The sequence below is a fragment of the Theobroma cacao genome, chromosome 6 (genome assembly GCF_000208745.1).
Source record: "Theobroma cacao cultivar B97-61/B2 chromosome 6, Criollo_cocoa_genome_V2, whole genome shotgun sequence".
In the NCBI taxonomy this organism is placed as follows: Eukaryota; Viridiplantae; Streptophyta; class Magnoliopsida; order Malvales; family Malvaceae; genus Theobroma; species Theobroma cacao.
The window spans coordinates 6,725,851-6,748,456 of NC_030855.1; the positions used below are offsets into that span (position 1 = coordinate 6,725,851).

The 22,606-nt window shown below is 35.6% G+C and overlaps 3 protein-coding genes across 6 annotated transcripts; 1 reads left to right on the top strand and 2 right to left on the bottom strand.

Annotated features, from left to right (window-relative positions):
- Nucleotides 340-4,750, top strand: LOC18595580 (probable mitochondrial adenine nucleotide transporter BTL1). Of its 3 annotated transcripts, none has more exons than XM_007023594.2 (6): nucleotides 340-442; nucleotides 691-831; nucleotides 1,687-1,781; nucleotides 2,776-3,109; nucleotides 3,484-3,721; nucleotides 4,162-4,478. In XM_007023594.2, the coding sequence occupies exons 1-6, from the start codon at nucleotides 413-415 to the stop codon at nucleotides 4,410-4,412; spliced, it is 1,089 nt and encodes a 362-aa protein (XP_007023656.1). In that variant the 5' UTR covers nucleotides 340-412; the 3' UTR covers nucleotides 4,413-4,478. The 3 variants fall into 3 exon arrangements, with proteins under 3 accessions (XP_007023656.1, XP_017979151.1, XP_007023657.1); XM_007023595.2 differs by lacking the exon at nucleotides 340-442 and adding an exon at nucleotides 454-560; XM_018123662.1 differs by lacking the exon at nucleotides 340-442 and having other exon boundaries at nucleotides 451-831; nucleotides 3,484-3,577; nucleotides 4,162-4,750.
- LOC18595581 (reticulon-like protein B22) lies at nucleotides 5,203-8,025 on the bottom strand. The gene is made up of 4 exons (XM_007023597.2): nucleotides 7,691-8,025; nucleotides 6,395-6,536; nucleotides 6,013-6,082; nucleotides 5,203-5,544 (listed from the first exon to the last, which is right to left on the bottom strand). The coding sequence occupies exons 1-4, from the start codon at nucleotides 7,864-7,866 to the stop codon at nucleotides 5,429-5,431; spliced, it is 504 nt and encodes a 167-aa protein (XP_007023659.1). The 5' UTR covers nucleotides 7,867-8,025; the 3' UTR covers nucleotides 5,203-5,428.
- LOC18595582 (pumilio homolog 5) lies at nucleotides 8,540-21,726 on the bottom strand. Of its 2 annotated transcripts, none has more exons than XM_018123447.1 (10): nucleotides 21,532-21,726; nucleotides 17,893-18,671; nucleotides 14,815-16,220; nucleotides 14,532-14,673; nucleotides 14,312-14,419; nucleotides 12,801-13,013; nucleotides 12,583-12,693; nucleotides 11,557-11,751; nucleotides 9,576-9,747; nucleotides 8,540-8,901 (listed from the first exon to the last, which is right to left on the bottom strand). In XM_018123447.1, exons 2-10 carry the CDS (start codon nucleotides 18,538-18,540, stop codon nucleotides 8,879-8,881), a joined length of 3,018 nt encoding a protein of 1,005 aa, XP_017978936.1. In that variant the 5' UTR covers nucleotides 18,541-18,671; nucleotides 21,532-21,726; the 3' UTR covers nucleotides 8,540-8,878. The 2 variants fall into 2 exon arrangements, with proteins under 2 accessions (XP_017978936.1, XP_017978935.1); XM_018123446.1 differs by having other exon boundaries at nucleotides 17,893-18,680.

Consider the following 22,606-nt stretch of genomic DNA (forward strand, 5'->3'; position numbering starts at 1 on the left):
TGATTCAAAAGAATGAGATTAAGATAATTAATTGTTATATGAAACCGTGATCAAAAGGAAAATTATTAGTAGCACTTAGGAACAAGTTTGGAATTAATTGTTTAAGAAAATTATGAAAATAAATGTAGAATTTATGTGTAAGTTAGTCCAAAATACTGAATATTCTTTTTTTTTTTTTTAAAAAAAAGAATGAATGAATTTATAATTTTGGTCGGGACTCAGACAGTGACGAGGCAGACTCGGAAAAAGTGTCGTTAGAAAGTTATCTACTACTTACTGATCTCTTTGAGAGTGAAAAAAACAACAGTATAAAAAGGGGACCAAAAAAAAAAACCCTAAAAACAAAATCAAAGAAACCAAATTCCCTCCCTTTTTGCAAGCCAAATAGAAAATAAGAGAGCCAAAATATCTAATGACCCCAAAAGCAACCGCTCCGTCTCAGGCACGTCAATATCTGCCCTTTCTCTTTCCCTTTGCTCTCTTTGTCTTTGTTCTTACTCTTGTTGTTATTATTATACAAAGCACACGAAGAAGAGATCGTTGCATATTCGATCAAAAGAGTAGTTGCTTTATTCTGCTTTAAAGTTTCCTTTGTCATTTTTTCTTCTTTGAGAAAACTGAACAAGTGGGTAATAAATTTATAGTTTCAATTTAAGAAGAATGATGTTGAAAATGGATTTCGAATCGCAGAAGAATAATTACAGGGTGTTCGGGAACATGGCTTTGGTTGTTCCGAAGGAGCTTGAAGAACTTGACAAGCCTTCTTCTTTGTCGTCTCCAAGGCCTTTTGAGGTCCGATTTCAAGTCCCCGATTTCGGGGTTCCCATTCGGGTGAGTTCTCGTTTCCCCCCCACTTTGTTTCGTTTTGTTTTCTAGTTTTTTGATCTGAGCTGCTGTTTGGGTGCTGAGAAAAATGGAGGAAAATGTAAAGTATGAAAGAGAGAATAAATTTCCTGTGGAATGCCCCACTTTTTTCAAGGCAAAAGTGCGGTATTCACGAGATGCTTAGACTTTGATAAAGTCGATGTTTTTCTGCTTCAAATGATTTTCAATTTGCTCTGATAAAGTGCTTGGGTGCTGATAGTTATGAGGAAAATAAGAGAAAAAAGAATCACGCTGAATAAAAGATAAAAGATATTAACAAAAATCACCCTTCTTAAGAAAAATGTTTGTTTTGACTGTACTTCATTGAATGCATTTCGTTTGCTGTTGGCAGCCGTGATAGATATCTCAATTCAAGATTCTTGTGTTATTTCTGCTTTTTTTTTATTTGTTTGTGTTAAAACCAAAAACCAAATTCGTTATTGAAAAACTCTTTTACTGGATCTCATGTATTTTATGAATCTTTATGATCCAGTGCTCTATAATGGACAAATGATTGTTGCCGGTATTATAAACAACAAAGTTCAGCTTGAGTTATGATAAATCTATGTTTTGATGTAGTTCATTGCATGTTTTCCTAAATTTTCATTTGCAGTCAACGGCGGAATAGATTATATGGATCTAAAGCCATCTCAATTTAAGATGGTTACCTTTTTAAATAAATTCTATCTTTTGTTTGCCTGAAACCAAAAAAGGAAACAAAAAATGCTTTCGTGAATTTTACAAATCCTTTTCATTGAATGCTGTATAATGTCCAAAAGATTGTTTGGAATATCACACCAGCATGCTTTAATTGTGATTCAGGATTTCTTGAGGACTAGGGAAGTTGGTGAGTTTCTTAGTGGAGCTTTAGCAGGGGCTATGACTAAAGCTGTTCTCGCTCCTCTAGAGACCATCAGGTTGGCAAAGCATGTTTTGTTATATGGTTTCATTTATTATCTTACAGAGTTCTTGCCTTTGCCATTATATATAATTGTTATGTTTCTTTAGCCAGGTGTCTAGTAAGTCTATTTTTTTTCGACCATCATTAAATTTGCAAACAAAAATATGAAAACATACCGGGAAGCTTGAACAGGGGAGGTGTACTATATAGCTCACAGAATAGTTCAAGATTTTAAATATCAGAACATTGAATTTATTTCCATTTTGATCATAAAAATTTAAACATGGTTCTCGATTACTTTTCTTTTATTTTCCATAATTCTTCTTTAAGCCATGGAGGGTTAGAAATTTACAGTGCATAAATTGGGGTGACAAACTTTTGTCAACTCTTAAAACATTTTGGTATAAGTTTGAGAACTTGAACGTGCATTTGAATCTTTCTATGTGACATTACAGTTATACAGATCCTTCAAGTTTTGAAAGAAACTGCACAAACTGATTGATATTAGACCAATTTGGTACTATTCACTTATTGTCGCCCTCGATGTTAGTTCTTTTTCCTAAAAAAAGAAAACAAAACTAATAATAATAATAACGGAGCGAAGTTTTAGTGTGCTGATGCTTTGGAAATGCTATATTCTTTCCTTGTATTGAATTCCTGTGAGTTTAACCTAACTGGTTTTGTGTATTCAGTTCATAGGATTGGATGTATGTGCCATTTGTTTTGATTCTATGGCGTAATATATTCTTGGCTTGCAAAGTTTTGGATATCAAGTCATTTGAAATCTTAGAACAGAGTCACCTTGTGATTATTACCTTAGCCGTGAGCCATGATCCTTTTGGGCTTAAAATCTTTGTCCTGCTTTTTTCACCAATGCAGCTTGTAGCTTAAACTTCTGATAAGTTATGTTCTTAAAACACTTCTTGAAATTTAATGATAATTTATTGAAGGACTTGTTACTTATGAAGTATTGGAACATTTATAATTGACTCATAATTTCTTACATGCAGGACCAGAATGGTGGTTGGTGTAGGATCCAAAAACATTTCTGGTAGTTTTATTGAGGTCATTGAGCAGCAAGGTTGGCAAGGACTGTGGGCTGGAAATGGAATTAATATGCTTAGAATAATTCCCACCCAAGCAATTGAGCTTGGAACATTTGAGTGTGTCAAGCGAGCAATGACAACAGCAAAAGAGAAATGGAAACAGAATGAAAGCCCGAAACTGCAAATTGGTCATGTTAATGTCAACTTTTCTCTTTCCTGGATTTCTCCAGCTGCTGTGGCTGGTGCAGCTGCTGGAATTGTTAGTACACTTGCATGCCATCCTCTTGAAGTTCTCAAGGTATCAGGCATTGGCCATTATCTTTCTTTTTTTCGTTTTTTGGAAAAAAAAAACAGAATATTCTACATCTAGCTGTATCATTTTTTCTAGGTTTTTTCCTTTGAATTCTAGCTACAGACGATCAAGTCCATCTAGCAGTATAGACTGTATAATGATGTCTTCCAACTCATCATGCTTATTACTGCTTCAGTCTCCTCTTAGTATCTCACCAGTCTGAGCAGTTGTGGGTAAATTGTTAATTAGCCTATCTTTATTTGTCTTGACACTTGGGAAGATAATTGATTCAGAATCTGATCACATCGAAAAAATCATAATGTTTTCTCATTATATGGTTTTGCCTATGGAGCTGATTGTTCTCTTTGTAATTCTTACAGGATAGGCTGACTGTCAGTCCTGACATTTACCCTAGCTTGAGCATTGCAATTAGCAAGATTTACAAGGATGGCGGGGTTGGTGCCTTTTATGCTGGTATCTCTCCAACACTAATTGGCATGCTTCCCTACAGTACATGTTACTATTTCTTGTATGAAAAATTAAAGATATCCTACTGCAAATCAAAGAAAAAAAAATCCCTAAATCGCCCAGAGATGCTGCTAGTTGGAGCTCTCGCAGGTGAGAATCTTGGCCTTTACTCTCTGGGTTTGGGAAATTTTCTTTGGGATTTTCTGGATATCATTAATAAAGCTTGCTTTTTTTTTTCTTCAAAAAATAATGAAACACAACTTTTCCAGTGCTGCCTTTTTGTTATCTTGAGTTGTTTTGGAAAGGCTATGAATCCTGGCATCTGGAGCACTGTCTGAAATTTGATAAAAGTACAATGCTCCCCATGGCAAACATAGAAAAATGATTGATGTTTAATGAATATATCATCCCCTCCTATTCTTAGTGTTCAATTCATGTTGCAAGAGAATTGGATTATTGGGTCTAATGTTACAACTGTGACTCAGTATAGATATGGTATAGGAACCAGAGAATTAAGTTTCATAATTTGACTTGATTAATAGTGCATCAACACGTAACAGCTTAATTTTGGGATCTATTGATGTGGCCAGGTTTTACTGCTAGCACCATCAGCTTTCCCTTGGAAGTTGCGAGAAAACGGCTGATGGTGGGAGCTTTGCAGGGTAAGTGTCCACCAAACATGGCAGCAGCTCTTGCTGAAGTCATTCGGGATGAGGGCTTGATGGGTCTTTATAGGGGTTGGGGTGCTAGCTGTTTGAAAGTAATGCCTTCCTCTGGAATCACCTGGATGTTTTACGAAGCTTGGAAAGACATATTGCTTGTTGAGAAGCGCATGTTATGATGGCTTCAGCAAAACTTGCCATAGCTAACTAGTTGAGAATGATGTTGGGCTCCTCTCTTGAAAGTGCAAGTGGAGGGTAGTGGAGTCAGGGTTGTTTATGGAATGATCTGGAATGAAATGCAAAGGGGCTGATGGTATTTATGAGTATGGGCTGCCAGTTTTTATCTCGATGACCTGGCAACTTTTACGGAATTTCTGTTATTTAGTTCTAAAGAATCACTAGGTGAGCTTCAATTTTGGGGCTGCATTGAATATTCACATGTACCAACAGGTATCTTATATCACATGACAACTAGTATAAAATTTTTTGACCAATTTGGTCTCTTGTTTTTGGCAAAGTCTTGAGCAATGTGGGAAATCCTTTCTGCATAATCTGGCCTTTCTTTTACTTTTTAAAAAATAAAATTGGGGGAAAGGAAGGAATACATCATACATGCATTGCTAACTGTTTAGGTGCAGTAAAAAGTTTTTTCAATTGAAAGTAAATTATAAAAATCCCCTTTGGGTAATATTTAAAAATGTTTTTCAGTCAGCATTAAGATAAATGTATTTCGCTCTCTTCCCTCTTCCATTTAAGAGGAATGAAAAAACAAGGGAAAACACTTATTTGAGTGTTAGAAGGCAATGAACCTGTCAGTTTCTTGTACTCGGCGTATTGAAGAGGGTTTTTGTGTATCTGAAACAGAATGAAAATCTGTGCATACCTATTTGACAATGGACAGGTTTATATCTTCTCTTCGAAATATTCACATTGTTCTTACAAAAGCCATTGCAGCTATAAATCTCACGAAACAGGAAAAACAAAATTTTGTATTATGTTTTGGGTAATTACATATTATAAATGAACTAAATTTTATTGATCAACCACAGGAAAAGTACAGCACTATGAATCTCAACTGCAACTCTACAATCTCAGCTGAGTATCGAAATGGTACAACAAGGCTTGGTCTAATCTAAAACAAGGTTCAGAACCTTCAACTTGCAGTCCTGACTGTATGTTCAAACTGCAGTTTCAATTACATATTGTCCTCTTCGACAGTGGTGCCGTTTCTTTGCCTTTGTAACTGAGGAACACATGTTCTGATTGACTGGGAGTTCTCAGCAAACATGCAAAGACAGAACAAGCATAATCCTGTTTCACAGAACAGAAAGAATTGGACAATTTTCATACATCTGATCAAAGACAAGCGGATTCTTTTAAGTATTTAATCAAACAAGCTAAAATTGCCCGTTGAGTATCTTGTGAACAATTTACAAATTAAAAATGTCTGCTTTGTTCTCAGCCAGCAAATCCCATACATATTTTGGGCATGTTCAAATATCCTGTCATGTTGTAGGTGATTTTCCATGGCATTTCAAAAATATTGCTAGCAAGGTGATTGCTCAAAGTAGAAAAATGAAATTCCCCATTGTATAAAACCAATTCTCCTTTAACCTCATAGTGCTTTAATGAACAAAAGATTTTTAACTGGATCTCAAGACAAATGGGGTGCGCTTCATTCAATGTTAACCAGTTCAAACATCTTTCATGTTTTAGCTACAAGAATTAAAGTTTCAATTGATTTCAGCAACAGAAAATGAAACCTAATGGCAAACATACCGGCATAAGCAACCGTAGCACCTGAGACCAATCGTCCGACAGCTGACAATATGTAAAGACAAACAACAACCTGAAGGAGGATACGCACAAGATTAATAGTAATGCAAGAAGATTGTTTTTTCTTAAGATAATTGCAATACAATTTTTATTATAATTTCCAAATAACATCAAAGGAATGAGCAGTTCAGCTAAAAAGAAAAAGAGAGGGTGGCCAGTTTACAAGGAGAATGGGTGTTTATCTTTAAAAGCTTAGCAGTATCAGGCCCTTCAAGATGGATATTCAATAAATATAAACTAAAGCAGCAAAATTAACATCTGAAAAGTGAAAGATTTCAGATAGCAGGTCTTATAGTGAATAGCAATTTAAGTTGTAAAAATTCACCCTAAAAAATAGCCTCTTGTCATGCCCAGTTGCTGCAACCCTTAGAACTGACTCTGCTGCCCCTACAGTATTAGCTAACCATGCAACAATGCTATTAGCAGCATCCTGCGAGATCTGCCACTCAAGTGGATCTACTGGTACCCTACAAAACAGCATTTTCATGATGCCATGTAATAGTTTAAGAATCAAATTCAATGTTAAAAATGAAAATGCAAAATTGTATGACTGATCCCAGGTAAATCAACATGCACATATGTACATAAGGTATCAAAAAGAGACCATTTGATTTATACTGCACAAAATTTCAAGAGCAGTTCAAGTGATGCAGAACAAGGGAAGAGAGAGAGAGAGAGAGAGAAGAGGAAAAACCATGGGAAAAAGGGATAGAAAATAAAGGAAATAAGTGAGAAAAATAGAAAGAAAATGGAGAAAACCAAGGTAGAGGGAAATGACAACACTTACTACTCAAATCTCACCAGTCAATAATTCATGCCTATTACAAACTGAAACCAAATAGACACTCATAGAGCATATATTGCGAAATGTCAATATAACCGTAATGCCCTAATAATTCCTAGATGCTAGTAAAAATTACAATCAAAGTGATAAAACAAATATACTTAATAATAATAACAATAAACTATCTCAATAGCTAAACCCTTCAATAAGCATATCGTTGTACCGCATTATCAAGATGAGAAATAATAATACAGTAATACATCGACAAAACCATGCACAATTCCTCTTTTCACCATAATTCAAGCAACGAAAAAAACACTAAATTTAGAAATTACTGAGGTTAATTACCACCATAAGAGTGTTAAGAGAGAATTGAGAACATGATAAATGAGAGTTATCAATTTGGTAGGAAAAGGGGAAGACAGTGGTCTAAATTAACCCGTTTCTTCAAGACCAAAAGCAGAATAAAGCCATTGAATGTCCATACTTCACCAATCCCCATTAACAAGAGGAATTGTAAAACTATCAAGCAGCTTATTACTATAACTTAAAACATAAAACTCAGGCCATTTCCTATTTGTTTTAGCTATTCTTTATAAGATGGTAGCAGGGCTGAGATCTCGGGTTCGAATGAAACCTCACCCATCCCCTTTCCATCAATAAATTAGAACAGGTTTCTTGGGCTTTGCGGCAGAAACCCAGTTCAACACGATTCCGTAAAGTAGCAAAAAGAAGTTTCAAATCTTAACAAAAGACTTAAACCCCAAAAATAAATAATCTGAAATTGTGAAAGAAACCCATGAAATCTGAAAACAATTAAAGAGAATAAAAACGTACGAGATGTTCATTTGGCGAAAGAGGAGGCCGAGAATGGCGAGGGAGCAGAGGAGAACGATCAAGACATCGGAGAAGAGAGATAGAAGGCTTGAATTCCTGTAGGCACAGTGGTAGTACACCAACGTACCACATACCAGCAATCCCAAAGCTTTCCCTACATCGCTCCTCCCTTCCATCCCTTCAACCTCTGGGCGTGTCTAATTCCTAAACTCCATTTTTTGTATTTATTTTTCTTTTCTAAGTGTTTCGTGTGGATTTTGGAGCTCTTAATTTTCAATTTCTTCTCCCTCTCCCCATGTGGCATTGACTATGCTTTCTTTTTTGGCTTTTAAATATTACAAAAATATAATATGGTATTTCGTTATATGAAAACTAAAAATATCACATCAATTTGTTATATTATTATTCATTATAACATGTAAGCATCTGATATTGATGTCCAATATTATAAAATAATAAATAATATTTTGATTAATAAATTATTTTAATAATTTAAATCTCATTTCACAAGCTAGAGAAATTAAATTTTAAGAGATTTAAAGTCAAATTTTATAAGATTTCAATGTCCAACTCGTAAAAATCTTACCACAAATTGTCTTTGAGATATCCTTATTAAAACCAAGCTTATAACAAAATTACATTAGGAGATGAGGATATACAGAAAATTTAATAACATATAGGATCGGCCGCTATTTCATTTCTCATATTACGCTTAACACATTTGCATATGCACATCATATAAGATTTGGAGACTTCTCAGAATATTAAAACAACAATATAGATTTAATTAAAATTTTTTAATTCTCATCTAAACCCTCTTTTAACATGTATTTAAAACTAAGCCAGCCCTTGTATGGATGATAAACTTAATTAGACATAATAATGCTTGAAAAACATAAAATCAAAGCATAGCCTTTGTAGCAATCCCTGCATGCATGTACACTACATTCCCCGGTTTCAAAGCGAGACCGAGAGCCACTTCAATCAATTTCCAAGCAATGACTGGCTTGAGTTCTTACCCCTATACACAGATATACATAAATACAGTTTAAAGATGCAGTGACACATTTATTCACAAACTTTCAACTATCAAGCCGGCAACAGAACCGGGTTGTTTTCCCTAAGAAAAACACAAGCCTAGCCTTGCCTTTTCCGCTTGCAAGCCACAAGACGCTTCTCCAATGATTGCTAATGTCCCGACTCATCGCTTTCTGCATGCAGCAATCAGTAACAAGCATTCCTTTACTATGGTTGTAAGATCAGGAAAATGGGAACAGTGCAAGACAAACATTATACTTAATTACATACTGAAACTAGCATTGTTCTTTTAATCCTCTTACTCTGATATTTCCATTAGAATCACAAACAATACAGCCAATCTCTGAAAACGATAACATACATCCAAAGACTGAAAAACCTCTTATTTATTATGTAATAGGCAACAATATCCTTGTGGCAAAACCTCCGACAGAGAATCTTATTATTGTATGAAGATTAGTCATGCTAAACAATTTCTCTAAATCCAATTTTAAACAAACTTACATTACATAAAAAGGGTTTTCTTCAATAATCTTAATTATTGCATACTGTAAGCAAAAGATTTTTTTTTTCTTTTTGAAGTACTATTGTGCAGAAGTTCGCAAAAACCAATGGAAATATGCTAGTTAGGGGATTAAGTAAACTAGGATTTTATTTTATACTTTATGAGTTGTCATCTTTTTCTTTTACAAATTTATGCTATTTTAGATTATTTTAGTTATTTTATATTAATTAGCACTACTTTACTTCTTTTTCAAATAGTATGATTAGATATGATATAGATCAGAGAAACTTATCCTTGACAATCTGAAACTTTCTGTATGGATATGATAGAAAATTCACGCACCTTCACCAAACAGTTGTTCAAACCGAGCAGCTATGTGTTTCCCATAAGTGTATTTCTTCAAAGCATTAAGATGTACTCTCACGCGACCCAGCAATACTTCCCGCTGTCTATCATTGCTGATATCAAGAATCTTCTGGACCACATAGTTTGCAAATTGATCCTTCATCATAGTCTAATATATACAGGTCAGAACACAATACGATCAGCAAAGAAGGGTTTCATTTACAAATAATGCATTCATCATGCAAAACATCGGGGAAGCTACCAACAATCCCCAAATCTTCATGTTTGTCAAGACTTCATAATCTCGACAGTGAGTTCATAAGATTTCATATTAGGGACAAACTGAAGGAAAAACAAGTAAAACAAGATGTCAAATTCCAAGGGTAGCACATTGTCACTTAGGACAAAGAGAACCAGTGTAGTCAAGAGCACATGCCACACTCTAGGTACCAGTACCCTTACATTGCATGAGACCCAAGGTGAAAAAAGAACGCTTGCCTGAATGAAGTAAGACCCAATACGTATATGTGTATGTGTGTGTGTGTGTGTGTGTGTGTGTAAAGTTGCTGAATACCTTTTCTTTTAATAATTTGAAGGAGATTCGAGCCCTGCTCTTTAGGCAGGGGAATTATGCACTAACCAATAAGCCAATATTCAGGTGCAAGTTGCTGAATACTCAAACATTGAGAATTACGGAGTTTAATATTGTCCCCTTTTGACTATTGAAGGTAAGGCTAAAAAATATTAAAAATAAAAGAAATGAAAGAGAACTCCAATCAGGCAGGCTCCTTTTGCCCCTACCACCTTACCAAAAAGCATGCCTAGGCGCACCAGGCATGCATCAGATCAAACGCGCCTTGCCTGAAAGGGTCTGAGATGCTTTTATTGTCTGACACTACACCTTAGTGTCTAGGCACATGCCTTAACAACACTGAAGAGAATTACGACAGCAGAATACAAGGACAAAAAGTACTCGATATCTTACATGACTAACATAAACAGTCTGGTTCTCTCCATGATGATTTGGAATCTGAGTGATGCACTATATTAACTCCAAATATTACTGCACAAATTTTGGAAAGACCGAAGGGGAAACAGCAATTATTTATTGTCCAAGGGTTTGGCAACCCCCCCACCATGACCAGAAGGAATTCAAATCCAAAAGGACATTAAAATTTGTGGGATCCCAAAGGACTGTGGAGATACTCTGGCCCCAAACTGAGCACTAATGCTTTTCATTTAGCTTCAATCCAACCACTAGTTACATAGCAACAAAGTGAGAAGACAAATACATACGGCAAGAGAGTCGAGATACAAATTGGAGTTTACCTATTTGTAGAAAGCCCAAATATCGGACCAGTACCAATAATTTATGCAGTGAACAAAACTTACACACACACAAACACACAAAGCAAATGCACCTAAAAGAAACTGGTTGGCCTGATACAATTTTCATCCCTATATTATTTTGCTCAATCCAAACCCAGACTATTTATAAAATGTTACACAAGAATTTGGGAGATCATCAAAATAATATAAAGGTGGAGGCAATAAGGTTGAAGCTGAACAAAGAAAAGATGAGAAAAGGAGTCGTAGTGAATGAAGTAACAAGGAAAAATAACACTAAAGGAATTGCAAAAGTGGGTAAAGTTGAGTTGTGTTGATGTGGGGTCAATGAGAAGATTTCATATGAATAGCCCACTAACGTGAAATGTAATTGCATGAAAGAATATATTATGCATCCAAAAATCTGTCAGGCCAGTTGTCAAAACTGATGCGACCAAAGGGGGCCATTTGTGTGTGCATGCGTCCATAACTATATATGCATTTTAGTAGGAGCATGATAAAACTTGGCTTAAAAAAATCTGGAATCAACTGGCTAAGTGGCCAAAAGCTTAAAAAGAAAGCTCAACAGAACAAATTTCTTGACAAATAAGAGTACTAATGAGTTGCAAATAATGCTTTTTATTTGACTCACCAATAAAGTGTCATTTTCATCAGATTGTCCAATTATCTCCTCAACCAAAAGCTCTCGTTCAGTACTATCACCGTACTCCAAGCACTTCTCAACAACGTTTGACGCATATTTATGTTGACTCATTTGTACAATTTTTCCAGTTAACTTGCTGATAATGTGGCTTCTTTCATGTGGCTTTCCCCGCTCCAGAACATGCTGCAAGTAGAAAAATCCAACAGAATGATAATTTTGATAAGTGATATCAGAAATAAAGATGAGTGAAATGGAAAAGAACAGAAGAAAAATCTTAGGAACCAAACTCTTAGACTGACTGAAACCACTCAACTTAAATGCATGGAAAGAAAAGCTCATATAACATCAAGCAGAGTTCCCATGTCATTGCTTTAAAATTGTCCTAGTTCAAGGAGGTGCTCCATGAACTAAAAGGTATTGTTACTGTTTCCCAGACTACTGCCATCATGCCCAAGTTCCAAGACCATTCCCACAGATTTAACCATGAAAAGTCAACCAAACAGCCACAGAGACAATAGCCAGCCAAACAGGCCTTGATTTGAGGTTCTTGCATCTACTTTACCTATCATCAATAAGAATAGATTTGTGCCACCACTAACTTCAACAGTATTACAATAACCAATAAAGTGACCATCAAAAACTAGGTTTACCTTATTAGGGTAAGCGCCTAGCAGACTAACTATTCTAAGCCAAGCAATTTTTACTACAGTGACAACAATTGCATCCCTAACCACACCCCCACATCCTTCTGCATTAATAGAAAAATAGTGAAGAAAAAAACAATGGCAAATTACAGAAGGAGCTAAGATGCAAAGGAAATGATGAACCATTAGCAGGTATGCCACACATGTTCACTACACAGCACGTCAGCAAATTGGCAAAACTTGTTCAAAAAAGTTGTTATGGGCCCTCTGAAGACAATGCTTAATTTTGAGAAGCAACTACAATTTTTAAAATTAATCCAAGTAGCCATCAATAGAAGTAGGAACTAACAATCAGAAGTTAAAAATGAACCTGTGTAACATAGTTGCCATACTGATCTTGAGCAAGATCAAAAGCAGCATCCAAAATTTCATCCACTATGCATTGACTTTGCATTTCATCTGAACAATGCTCCAAAACTCTCTATCATGATCCAAAAGAATAGCAGATTATAAGAACAGGGCAGATAAAACAACATGTTTTCTTATGATCAGCCAAAAACACAAGAAACCAACAAAATGTAATATTACTTGGATGACACGGCAACCGTAGGGATGAGTAGAAAGTGTGGCAACTTGGCCACGAAAAGCAGAAATAATAAATCCAATTCTATAGGTGGGGACACACTCTATACACTTTTGTATCACATGATTCCCATTTTGATCACGCACACATTTCATAATGTGGCCATCAAGCTCTTGCACAAGTTGTGTTTTTTGATCAAGCTCGATCACTTCTAGTGCCTAGAAAAAACCATTCAAAAAAGGATCAGAGTAAAAAAACTGCACTAAATTGATGAGCAAGCATGTCATTTCATCTATAACTGAAACCAATTTAAATAAATTTATGAAAGTTTCAGAAAAGAGAAACTAAAGAAGATGGCAGATTCTATTTACCATTTTTATAGACTTCAAGAGATGCTCAACCATTATACAACCCAAGGGTAAAGATTAGCAAGAATGCATCGAACAAAAAGTAATAATTACCAGAATATAACATAAATAGACATACCTAGGTACATGCACACAGATCCCTGTATGTATTTGTGTGCATATCAACGAGAACTGCCAGCTACTAATTCAACTTATTAAAGCAAATATAGGACTACTAACCATCAGAAGACAAAACTGACCTATACAACCAAATTATGTGATCATATAATTCAATGAGTGGATGCATACAGATTCTCTGAACAAGAAGCTCAAGATCTCAATAGTTTCATATCATTGTCTATCTAAGACAGTTAAGAAATTATGCCCCTGTTGGAGAGTTCTGCTGTTGTAAGGCTTTATCCTTCTTCACTTACATTGATATTTCTACAGCTTATAAAAGAACATATGGCTCAAAAGATGGCAGAACCATCCTTCACTGTCGTTCAAAATTACATTAAAAAATTAACCTCAAAAGAAACAGTGCACTAAAATCAGACATTATATAATAACAACAAATACCACTCATATCACCAAAATACTCAATCAAAATGACTATTCAATCTAGTCAAATTTCTTCAACTTGAATTTGAACCACTTCCTAAATTTCAAGGTAATTCAAAACTAGCCCAAAATTTTCACTGTTTAGGTTCCAGTCATATTCACAAATAATTAAACTGCAAATAAAACATCAAGTTGATATCAGCCTATTCAACAGACATAACATGGTCAAGCTAAGCTTTCAAAGAACATAATTAAAGAAAACTCAAACTGCTGATTCAACAGAAGGAGTTGTGCTTTCGAGCTCTCTCAAAGATTGTAATTCTTGGAGTTAAGACAGTTTAAAAGCCTATCCTTTGCATGCTTTCACAATTTCTTGTAGAAAAAAGTTTTCGTTGAGGAATGTAATGAGATACTATTATCTTGATGACAATATTTGTTTTAAAGAATTTAAATTTTTGGGTCAAATTTCAAAGATGATATGAGGTGTAAGTCTCTTCTGTGTGGTGGGAACTATTAAAAGATCACACTTAAAAGATTCAGGCTCTGCAACTGCAAACATCATACTTATCAGCATGGCATGCTACATGATCGTCAAAAAAAGTTCCAACCTTCTGTATCACACGACAACCATACATTTGCAGACTAAAGTTCAACATATTTCCAACAAGTTGATCTGCAAGTTCCTTTCGCTGCTCAGAACTTCCATGTTCAAAAAACTGCAATACAGCAACAAAATTCAGCAATCCAAAAATGTCATCCAAATCATTTACAATTGCCAACAAATTAATTTACTGAAAGGATTCATAAAAGCACATATTGAAACCATACCTTTTGAATAACATAATTACCAAAAACATCGGTCATTAATCTTGAAGCATGTGGAAGGACTTCCTTGAAAACAGACTCCTTGTCCTCAACACTGCAATGCTCCAGCTTTTGCTGGATAAAACGACTCCCATGTTGATCAACACTGAAGTCAAACAGGTATTAAATTATTCCTCCCATTGGAGATCATAATCACATATATATATATATATATATATATATATATAGAGAGAGAGAGAGAGAGAGAGAGAGAGAAGAGTGAAAACAAACTCAGTAAGAACACTGCCTGAATTCAACTATACGCCCAGCTATATCAGAGATTTCAAATTTTCGGGCATTGCTGGATTTCAGTTCTTCGAGAAAAGAATGCCTTTTGGAGTCCTCAAAGCTGTTGAATCCTCTCTGTCCATGCCATCCAGAATATGGTACAGCTTTTGGAGGAAACCTGATTTCATTTCTGCGGCTTAGAGGACTCATTCCACCTACTGGTGATGATGGCATCAGTGGACTAGCAAGAGGTGATGATGGGTATTGGGCAATGACACCCATGCTTGGATGACCTCCATAACTACCACCAATAGCTCCAACTTTCCCAGGATTTGGAATGCTTAGGCTCCCATTAATTGGAGGTTGAAGTTTTGGATCGCCAATATAAGCAGCCACAGTCGACTCTTTCTGCACAAAAGAATCAACTTGGCCCCCAGTAACACCAGTTGATGCCAAATGACCACGCTGAACTGAAGCACCAAATACATTGTTAAAAGGATGTTGGAGGTATTGCATATGAAGCGGATCAACTAAGGAAGGTGGCAGCATTAATCCATGCTGCCCATAAAAGTGGCCCAGATGCTGCAAACCACTTGAATGTGGAGTGGTTTCCCCAGTTGAAGCACCAGAAGTACGATTATTGAAGCTTGAACCAGACACAGTAGAATCAAATGTCAAAGGAATAGCACTGTGAGAAGGGTATCCGGGCATAAATGGGGGAAAAAGTGCAGGACTCACAGCATATCCACCTACATCATATTGTGGACCATACACACCAGATGGCTGAAAATTAGGGTAAAATGGATTTCCAGAAGTCACATACGCTGCTGCTGTTGCATACATTGGAGGTGTGAGTCCAGAAGAATGCAAAAGTGGTTGTGACTCTGGAGAAGAGAACTTAGGATGGCTATACAGATGACTCAATCCTTGAGAAAAGCCCTGAGCTGGAACTCCTTGGGCCTGATGTGGGGAACCCGGTTGAATGGATGAATAGTGTTGAGGAATATTCCTTCCATGAGACTGTTGTGCTTCTTGTTTCTTTCTCATTCTCGACTCTACAGTAGACACAACTGACTGCTGAACATTGTCGGACGCATCAGCATCCAGACTAGCATCTTTCAAACTTGTATCTTCTTTTTGAGGGCCTGGTAATCTCCCTGTCTGTTCAGAACATGGCTGACCTGGAATTGAGGTCTCTAAAGAATCATTTTGGGATATTAAAGCAATAGTATGAGCATCCAGGGCACTTGTATCCATGCAAACATCAGTAGAACCAAAGTTTGAATCTGGTACTTCTGAAGCATTAATAGAAGGAAAATTAGACGAGATTGCATGAACATCATGATCTATTGTTTCTTCTGTTGCTGTAATGCCCGAGGAACGAGACTGACTATATACAGGTGAAGGGGTGCGCGGGAAGTCTTCCTACACATTTGCAAAGAAAATGAAGTTTAAGATCAATATAAGACAACATAAGCAAGAAATTCAAACCCGCAAAAACTACTTACCTGACACAAACTAATAATTAAAAAAATAGCATGCAAAACCTGTAAAATCCAACACCTTTAACTTGAACTTCACAGAACATCAATTGCTGCATATTGTATATTCATAATATTCACAAGGGAAAATGAGTGTAAGAAACATTTTAACTCTACACGACTCTGCAGTCTCTGCCTCTATGCAAAAACTCAAGCAAAGATACACTGCTGCATGAACATCTGAGTGGGAGAAAGAATCGTATAGAAACATTTTAAATCTACGTCTTTCCATAGCATCTGTCTCTATCCAAATGCAGATGAACAGTCATGTGCACACAAAACAAGCACAATACAAGAGACATCATTCGTTTTCTGGATTATCTCGTCTCAGTCATCTCCAAAAACAAGGTTATGAAAGTAGTTTGATGCCAGAAAGGAACTACAGCAGTCTTAAAAGTAGGAGAGATACATCCACAAATAGTACAGCAATGCTCACAGTAGCTCCATAAACAATTATCAACTGAGAGCCTTATATTTTAATTTTGATGTATCTCTTGAACAGAAAACAAAACCTATGATTCTTGCCAGTTAAGTTCAACCAAGTTTTAGTTTAATTTTGATTCTTAATGCTAAACCTGCAATTTCAGTTTCATTGGAATGGCTACAGCAGCAATCCACATGCATAGTTTTACTTTATTAATTATGTACGATGCAAACTTGTCAATGCAATCCAAGATGATTAGTTTTTACCAGTTCAGGTTTCTTATAGGATAGGTGTACCAGTAGCCAGTCAGTATCAGAATACTCCATAAGCAGAAGCATGAAAATAAGTATTGCATTCTGCTAAGCTAATCATAATAGACTTTATCGTAACAGCTTCTGCTTGCAACTAAGGTATCATTACATTCTACTTTCTTGTCATGATTCCATGAGAAACCCTAGGTGTGATTGCTCTGGTTGCCGCATTTATTTATTTATTTATTCTTTTACCAACTTAGTTTGCTGCACAGATCATATTACCATCTGCAATCTGTTCTTTTATTGTCCTGCAGCTAAATAACAGAAAATCTATACCACGTGTTAACTTAAACCCTCAAACCTGAAGCCCCAATATTATCTCAAGCTGCCATGGAAACTAAAGATACCACAATAGTAAGCATTCCATTCTCACGACACTAGCTGGTATACACATTTAAACTTTGTCACAATAATAAAAAGAGATTACTGAATATAGCTTCACCACCAGTAGAACATTATTTGATGGGAGATTGTCCTTAATCAGACTCTGAGTAAACTAACAAACAATAGCTTCCTCTCTTTAGCAGAAAATATAAACACTTACCCCTAACTGATATATTAAAACTTAAACCTGACTGCACCACTCTGCTAGCTACCTACCCCAGCCATTAATAAGAAGAAGAGGAACCAAGAACGATGATTCTTAACCAAAATGCCAAAAAATAAGACAACCACTTAAAGTTACATGCTAAAACTGGTCAATAAAATAGTGCATACTAGAGGAGTTAACTCACCGTTATCTATCTGCTCATAGAAGAAAATATAATAACCAAATAAATACAAGAAAGGAAAAAATAGAAAACAAAAATGGACTATACCTGTATCAGATCAACCAAACTCTTGTGCCGACCTGTCAAAGATGCTGAGTCTTGTTCTGGCAAAGACACAGTGCTATCTTCTGGCCACTTGTCTGAAGCTTGTCTGGGGGATCTATCATCCTCAGATTCCTCCCCATGTGTAGAAAGTGAACTTCGATAAAACATTAAGGAGCCACTGCCACTATCATCTATAGATCTTGCTCTCCAATTATTACCAAAACCACCAATATGGCGTGCCAAGCGACGATTTTCACGTGAGATGAGAGGTGGTGGAAGCCTTGGATTTAAGTTGATATTGGAGCTATAGTAGGCAAAATAGGCTGGATCAGAGCGCAGTTGTTCCTCAGACTCACAATTCTCAATGACACTGCTCAAACTTGCCAAGCTTGAAGTCAGACTATTGTTCTGTTGAGCCAAAAGGTTGCCAAGAGCTGCAAATGAACCCTCCATACTTGGCGGAGCACTACCACTTCGATTTGGCACTGTGTCTGTCTGATCTCCATGGATTCTTTGCTCTTTCAAAAGCAGTCTCAACTCCTCTACTTCCATATCTTTCAATGGCAAACCAAATACTAAAGCATCCTTTGACGAGTGCCACTTTGTGGCTCCACTACTTTCTATCATTCTCATTGGGCTCTCAGTTGCCATGATCAGAAACTTCCTTTTCCTAATAGCGGCAATATTAACATTATTCTCCTGGAATGTCGCTAGCTAACATAGATGCAATGTCTTGCCCGTCAATTAAAAGTTGCTAATCATCCAGGAGAAGCATGAACAGGCTGCAACAGCTAGAATTTCATTATAAAGCATGAGATGTTGCCAATTTAGCCTTAAAACATAATGCTAGTATTACCAGCAAAGTGAAAAAATTAAAGTAATTATTAAAGTTGGTCTCAGTATGCGTAAATAAGAAGATGGTATATATTTTATAGAAATCAACCAAAGGATCATATCATATTTGAAGCATAAAAATCATCAATCACTAGCCCTTCCTGTAACAGTTTTCTACAATTAGATTTAATATAAAATTAGGGCTGATATATATAGACCATAAAGGCCATCTCGGCTTCATGGTCAAATTATTCAGAAATATCAGATACATCTGCCATGAATGATTCACAATGGTCAAACTAGTTGCAGATCACAATTACTCATCCAGCCAATTTGGATTGCAATGTACACAAAATATGTTAAATGGGCTGCTTTCACTAAGCACTAGTATCTATCTGATAGCATCCTTTAGCCAAAAAGCAAAACAGTAAGTCCTATATGCCCATGTTAATTAACAGGATAAGGAAATAAAAAGAGAATAAGAAGCTTTCCTTCAGTTTCTATATATATGGTTATCAAATCTGTAGGCCCGCAAGCCCATTCTGCATGAAGTAGTTTCCTTCATATCTCATCCCGCAATCTTAAGTAAAAAAATGCAGGATAGTAAAGTTGAATACCATTTTCTAAAAATTTTTTCTCGTATCATAAAAGAAGGAAAAGACCTTTTCACTTTCCTGCACTCTTCTTTTCAACAGTTTTCCTAAACTTTCATACATCTAAATGGAGCCCTAGAGAAAACAATTGCTTCCATGTTAGAACCAAGTAAGCCAGTGTTATATATATATATTTTCAGAAAACATGACGAAAACCTCTATAAATGATAAATAATTTGACACAATATTAGGGGAAAAAAGGGCTTGTAATGCAGAAACTTTTTGCCAAACATATGAAGTTAATATAGAACAAGTGGGGGACTAAAAGCAGAAAACACATATTAGAGAAAGGGGAAGAAACAGAGGAAACTTGGAGAAGAATAGAAGTAGAGGTAGAAAACCAGAGAGAATCAGTAGAGGGTGAAAATCTCAAACTCAGTATTCTAAACCCTCAACAATTCAGCAATTAAAACCTACTATAAACTCAATTACCCATCCCATAAATCTCACTTTCCTTCCCATGACCCAAACTCGAGATCTGCAAGTGGGAGTCTTAAGTTCTAATAACTGAGATGTCCCTTTGGGGGCATAAAAATTACAAAAAATAATACTAATGCCCTAATATTTGGAAAACAAAAACCAATTAACGTAAAACATTGTCTAAATAAACTAAAACCCTACATCTATATAACAATTACAACTCAACCCATAAAAAACAAGAAAATTATGAAAAAAACTCTCAAGTTCAATTCAATGCTCCATACTCCATGATGTGAGAACTAAGCAACATTTATCCTAATTCCTCTCAACAACTACCCAAGAATCCACAATAGCAAACATTATGAGGACAATCTAATCCATGTATCTTTCAAATAAATAGCTATACATTTTTATTTACTTGCAGCTCATTAAAAGGTCAAAATCTTGAAGTATGTTGACACAACAGCTAAAGTGTCATCGTAAGTCCCCACCAGAAAGACAATGAGCTTAACATGGCACATTAACAAGCTTAAATATTTCAAATAAGATACAAAGTAAAAAAAGGATTCCTCTTCTATGTATAAGAGGAAATATGATTAGTTAATATATAAGATAAACACATAACTTCCTTCGACATATAGCTTTGTTTGGACAACAGAGTAGTATCATAAAATATTATGAAAGTTAAGGTCTTCTAGGGTACTCCAAAAGCCATGTTTATTAGATGCAAGAAAGTATTTTATAGGCCATGACTTGAATATACGATTCTTTGTAACACAAGCTACTAGACAGAAGAAACAAAAGGTTCTAAAATGAAGTTTCCAAGATAGCATCATAGGCAAAGCAAGCTAGCACGTTTGAAAGGGGAAAGGCTCAAACTAAAGAGTAAGGATTGAGATTAGTAACAAGACAAAGGCACGGATAGATGTCAAGACAAAAGATGTAAAAGTCACAATTAAATTGTAAACAGATTACTGGGTCAATCAAGCTATGATTCAAATGATGGATTATGTAATTAGCAAAGATACAAATGTCAAAGAAAGATGTCACAGCATACTCAAAAACACTTGATTTGTATTGGTCAAAAGATTGCATTTAGTAATACGGTGGTGAGATGCATCATATGCAAAAGCAAAACTTATCAACTTTGCCACAGTAAAGGGAGGGCAAGCATGTAAACCATCAACCAGTTTGACTCTCACCCCTTCAGACAAGTGAATTGGAACTTCAATGCATCATTAGCTCATAAACAATAGATGATTGACCACATTACAATCTATACACGAATTCCTTCAACTAAACCTGCTGTTTCGCTCATATAGTTCAGAATTCTGTTCCAAAATTATGCCAGAACTCCATACAGGCATAGAGCAAAAAGCTATCGACTGCTATACGTATACACTAGTGATCAATTTTCATTTCAAACACTAAGAAAAACCACCAAACAACAGATAAGAGAAAACCCAGATAAAGCAAGTCAACCTTTATCAATATTCTTAACAATCCCCCAACAAACCCCTACTTTATCAACCAAAAAACTCACAGCTACACCCATTTACTTAACGAAACATATGAGCCATATTCAACAGAATTAAACAAAACCCATTAATCTTAAAGCAAGAAACTATCTTCTCTCAACAATCAACCCAATCCCAACTACAGTAAACGGCCAAAAACAACAACCAAGTATGAAAAAAAAAAAAAAGAAAGAAAAGAAGACTTAAGCGAGTCTCACCAAAGTTGAAAGACGAAACTTTGGAGCTTGAAACAAAAGGCCTTCCCCAAGTCTGTTGGAACCTCTCTAGACTTCTGGGAGTGCCAACTAAACCCAAAGGTTCAGACTTTAGAAAGAGAGAGAAGAGAGAGAAAGTTTGTTGCTTTGGGAAAACAAAAATGTTTACTTGCAGAGATGGCCTTGAAAATATGTTTTTTTTACCGCGAGTTTTCCTATTATGCTGAGTTTAGCGTAGATATGTAAAAATATGGAATAAAAGGTTTCATACTTTATGAGATGCCGGAATTGCCATTCTGTATTTTTGCTGCAAAGCGTTCATCATGGGATGGAGTCCATGGTACAGGTTGTTAAATGGGATGCGAATGTAGGCATTTTTGTCTTTGGGTGAGTCTGTTAGTGAATGGGAAGCTTGGACACGTGTTCGTGCGAATTTTCCAAGAAAGAACCATCGGACACGTGGTTGTCTCTGTGCTGACATCAACGCTTTTGTCCCTCAGGGGTGCATTTGGATTTTAGCAAGTTTTAGGCTTTTCTTTTAGCCATTTTGAGCGTATATTTTTCTAATATATTTCATGTAAAATGAATTTTGACTGCCATTGAAACTAAATTAGTAAACCTCAAATCTCATTTGCAATCTTATTATTTTTTAGTAAATTGCACATCTTGTTTTTAAATTTTAGATGACGTATCATTTTTATGCTTATAATTAGGGTGAATAATTGATTAAGATGGTTAATTCAATCAAAAAAAATCCTATTAACTGACTTAATTAACTTTCTCTTGATTTCTTCTAACTGAACCCATCAAATTTTCTCCTTTAACTAATTTAACCAAATTTAATCGAATTTATTACTATGTGGTATATTGATAAGTTACTTTATAACGTATATTACTATGTTAATATAAATTATATAATATAGTACAATCTACATATATGAAAAGTTGTCACTAATAGAGACAATTGAGCTTAATTAGAGCACCACGTCAATAATTTAATTGATTGACATGTGATGTTTTAATTGAGTGAAAGTGTCCTACAGGGTTTTTCTTTAGTATGCAAAGCATTTATTCTTTG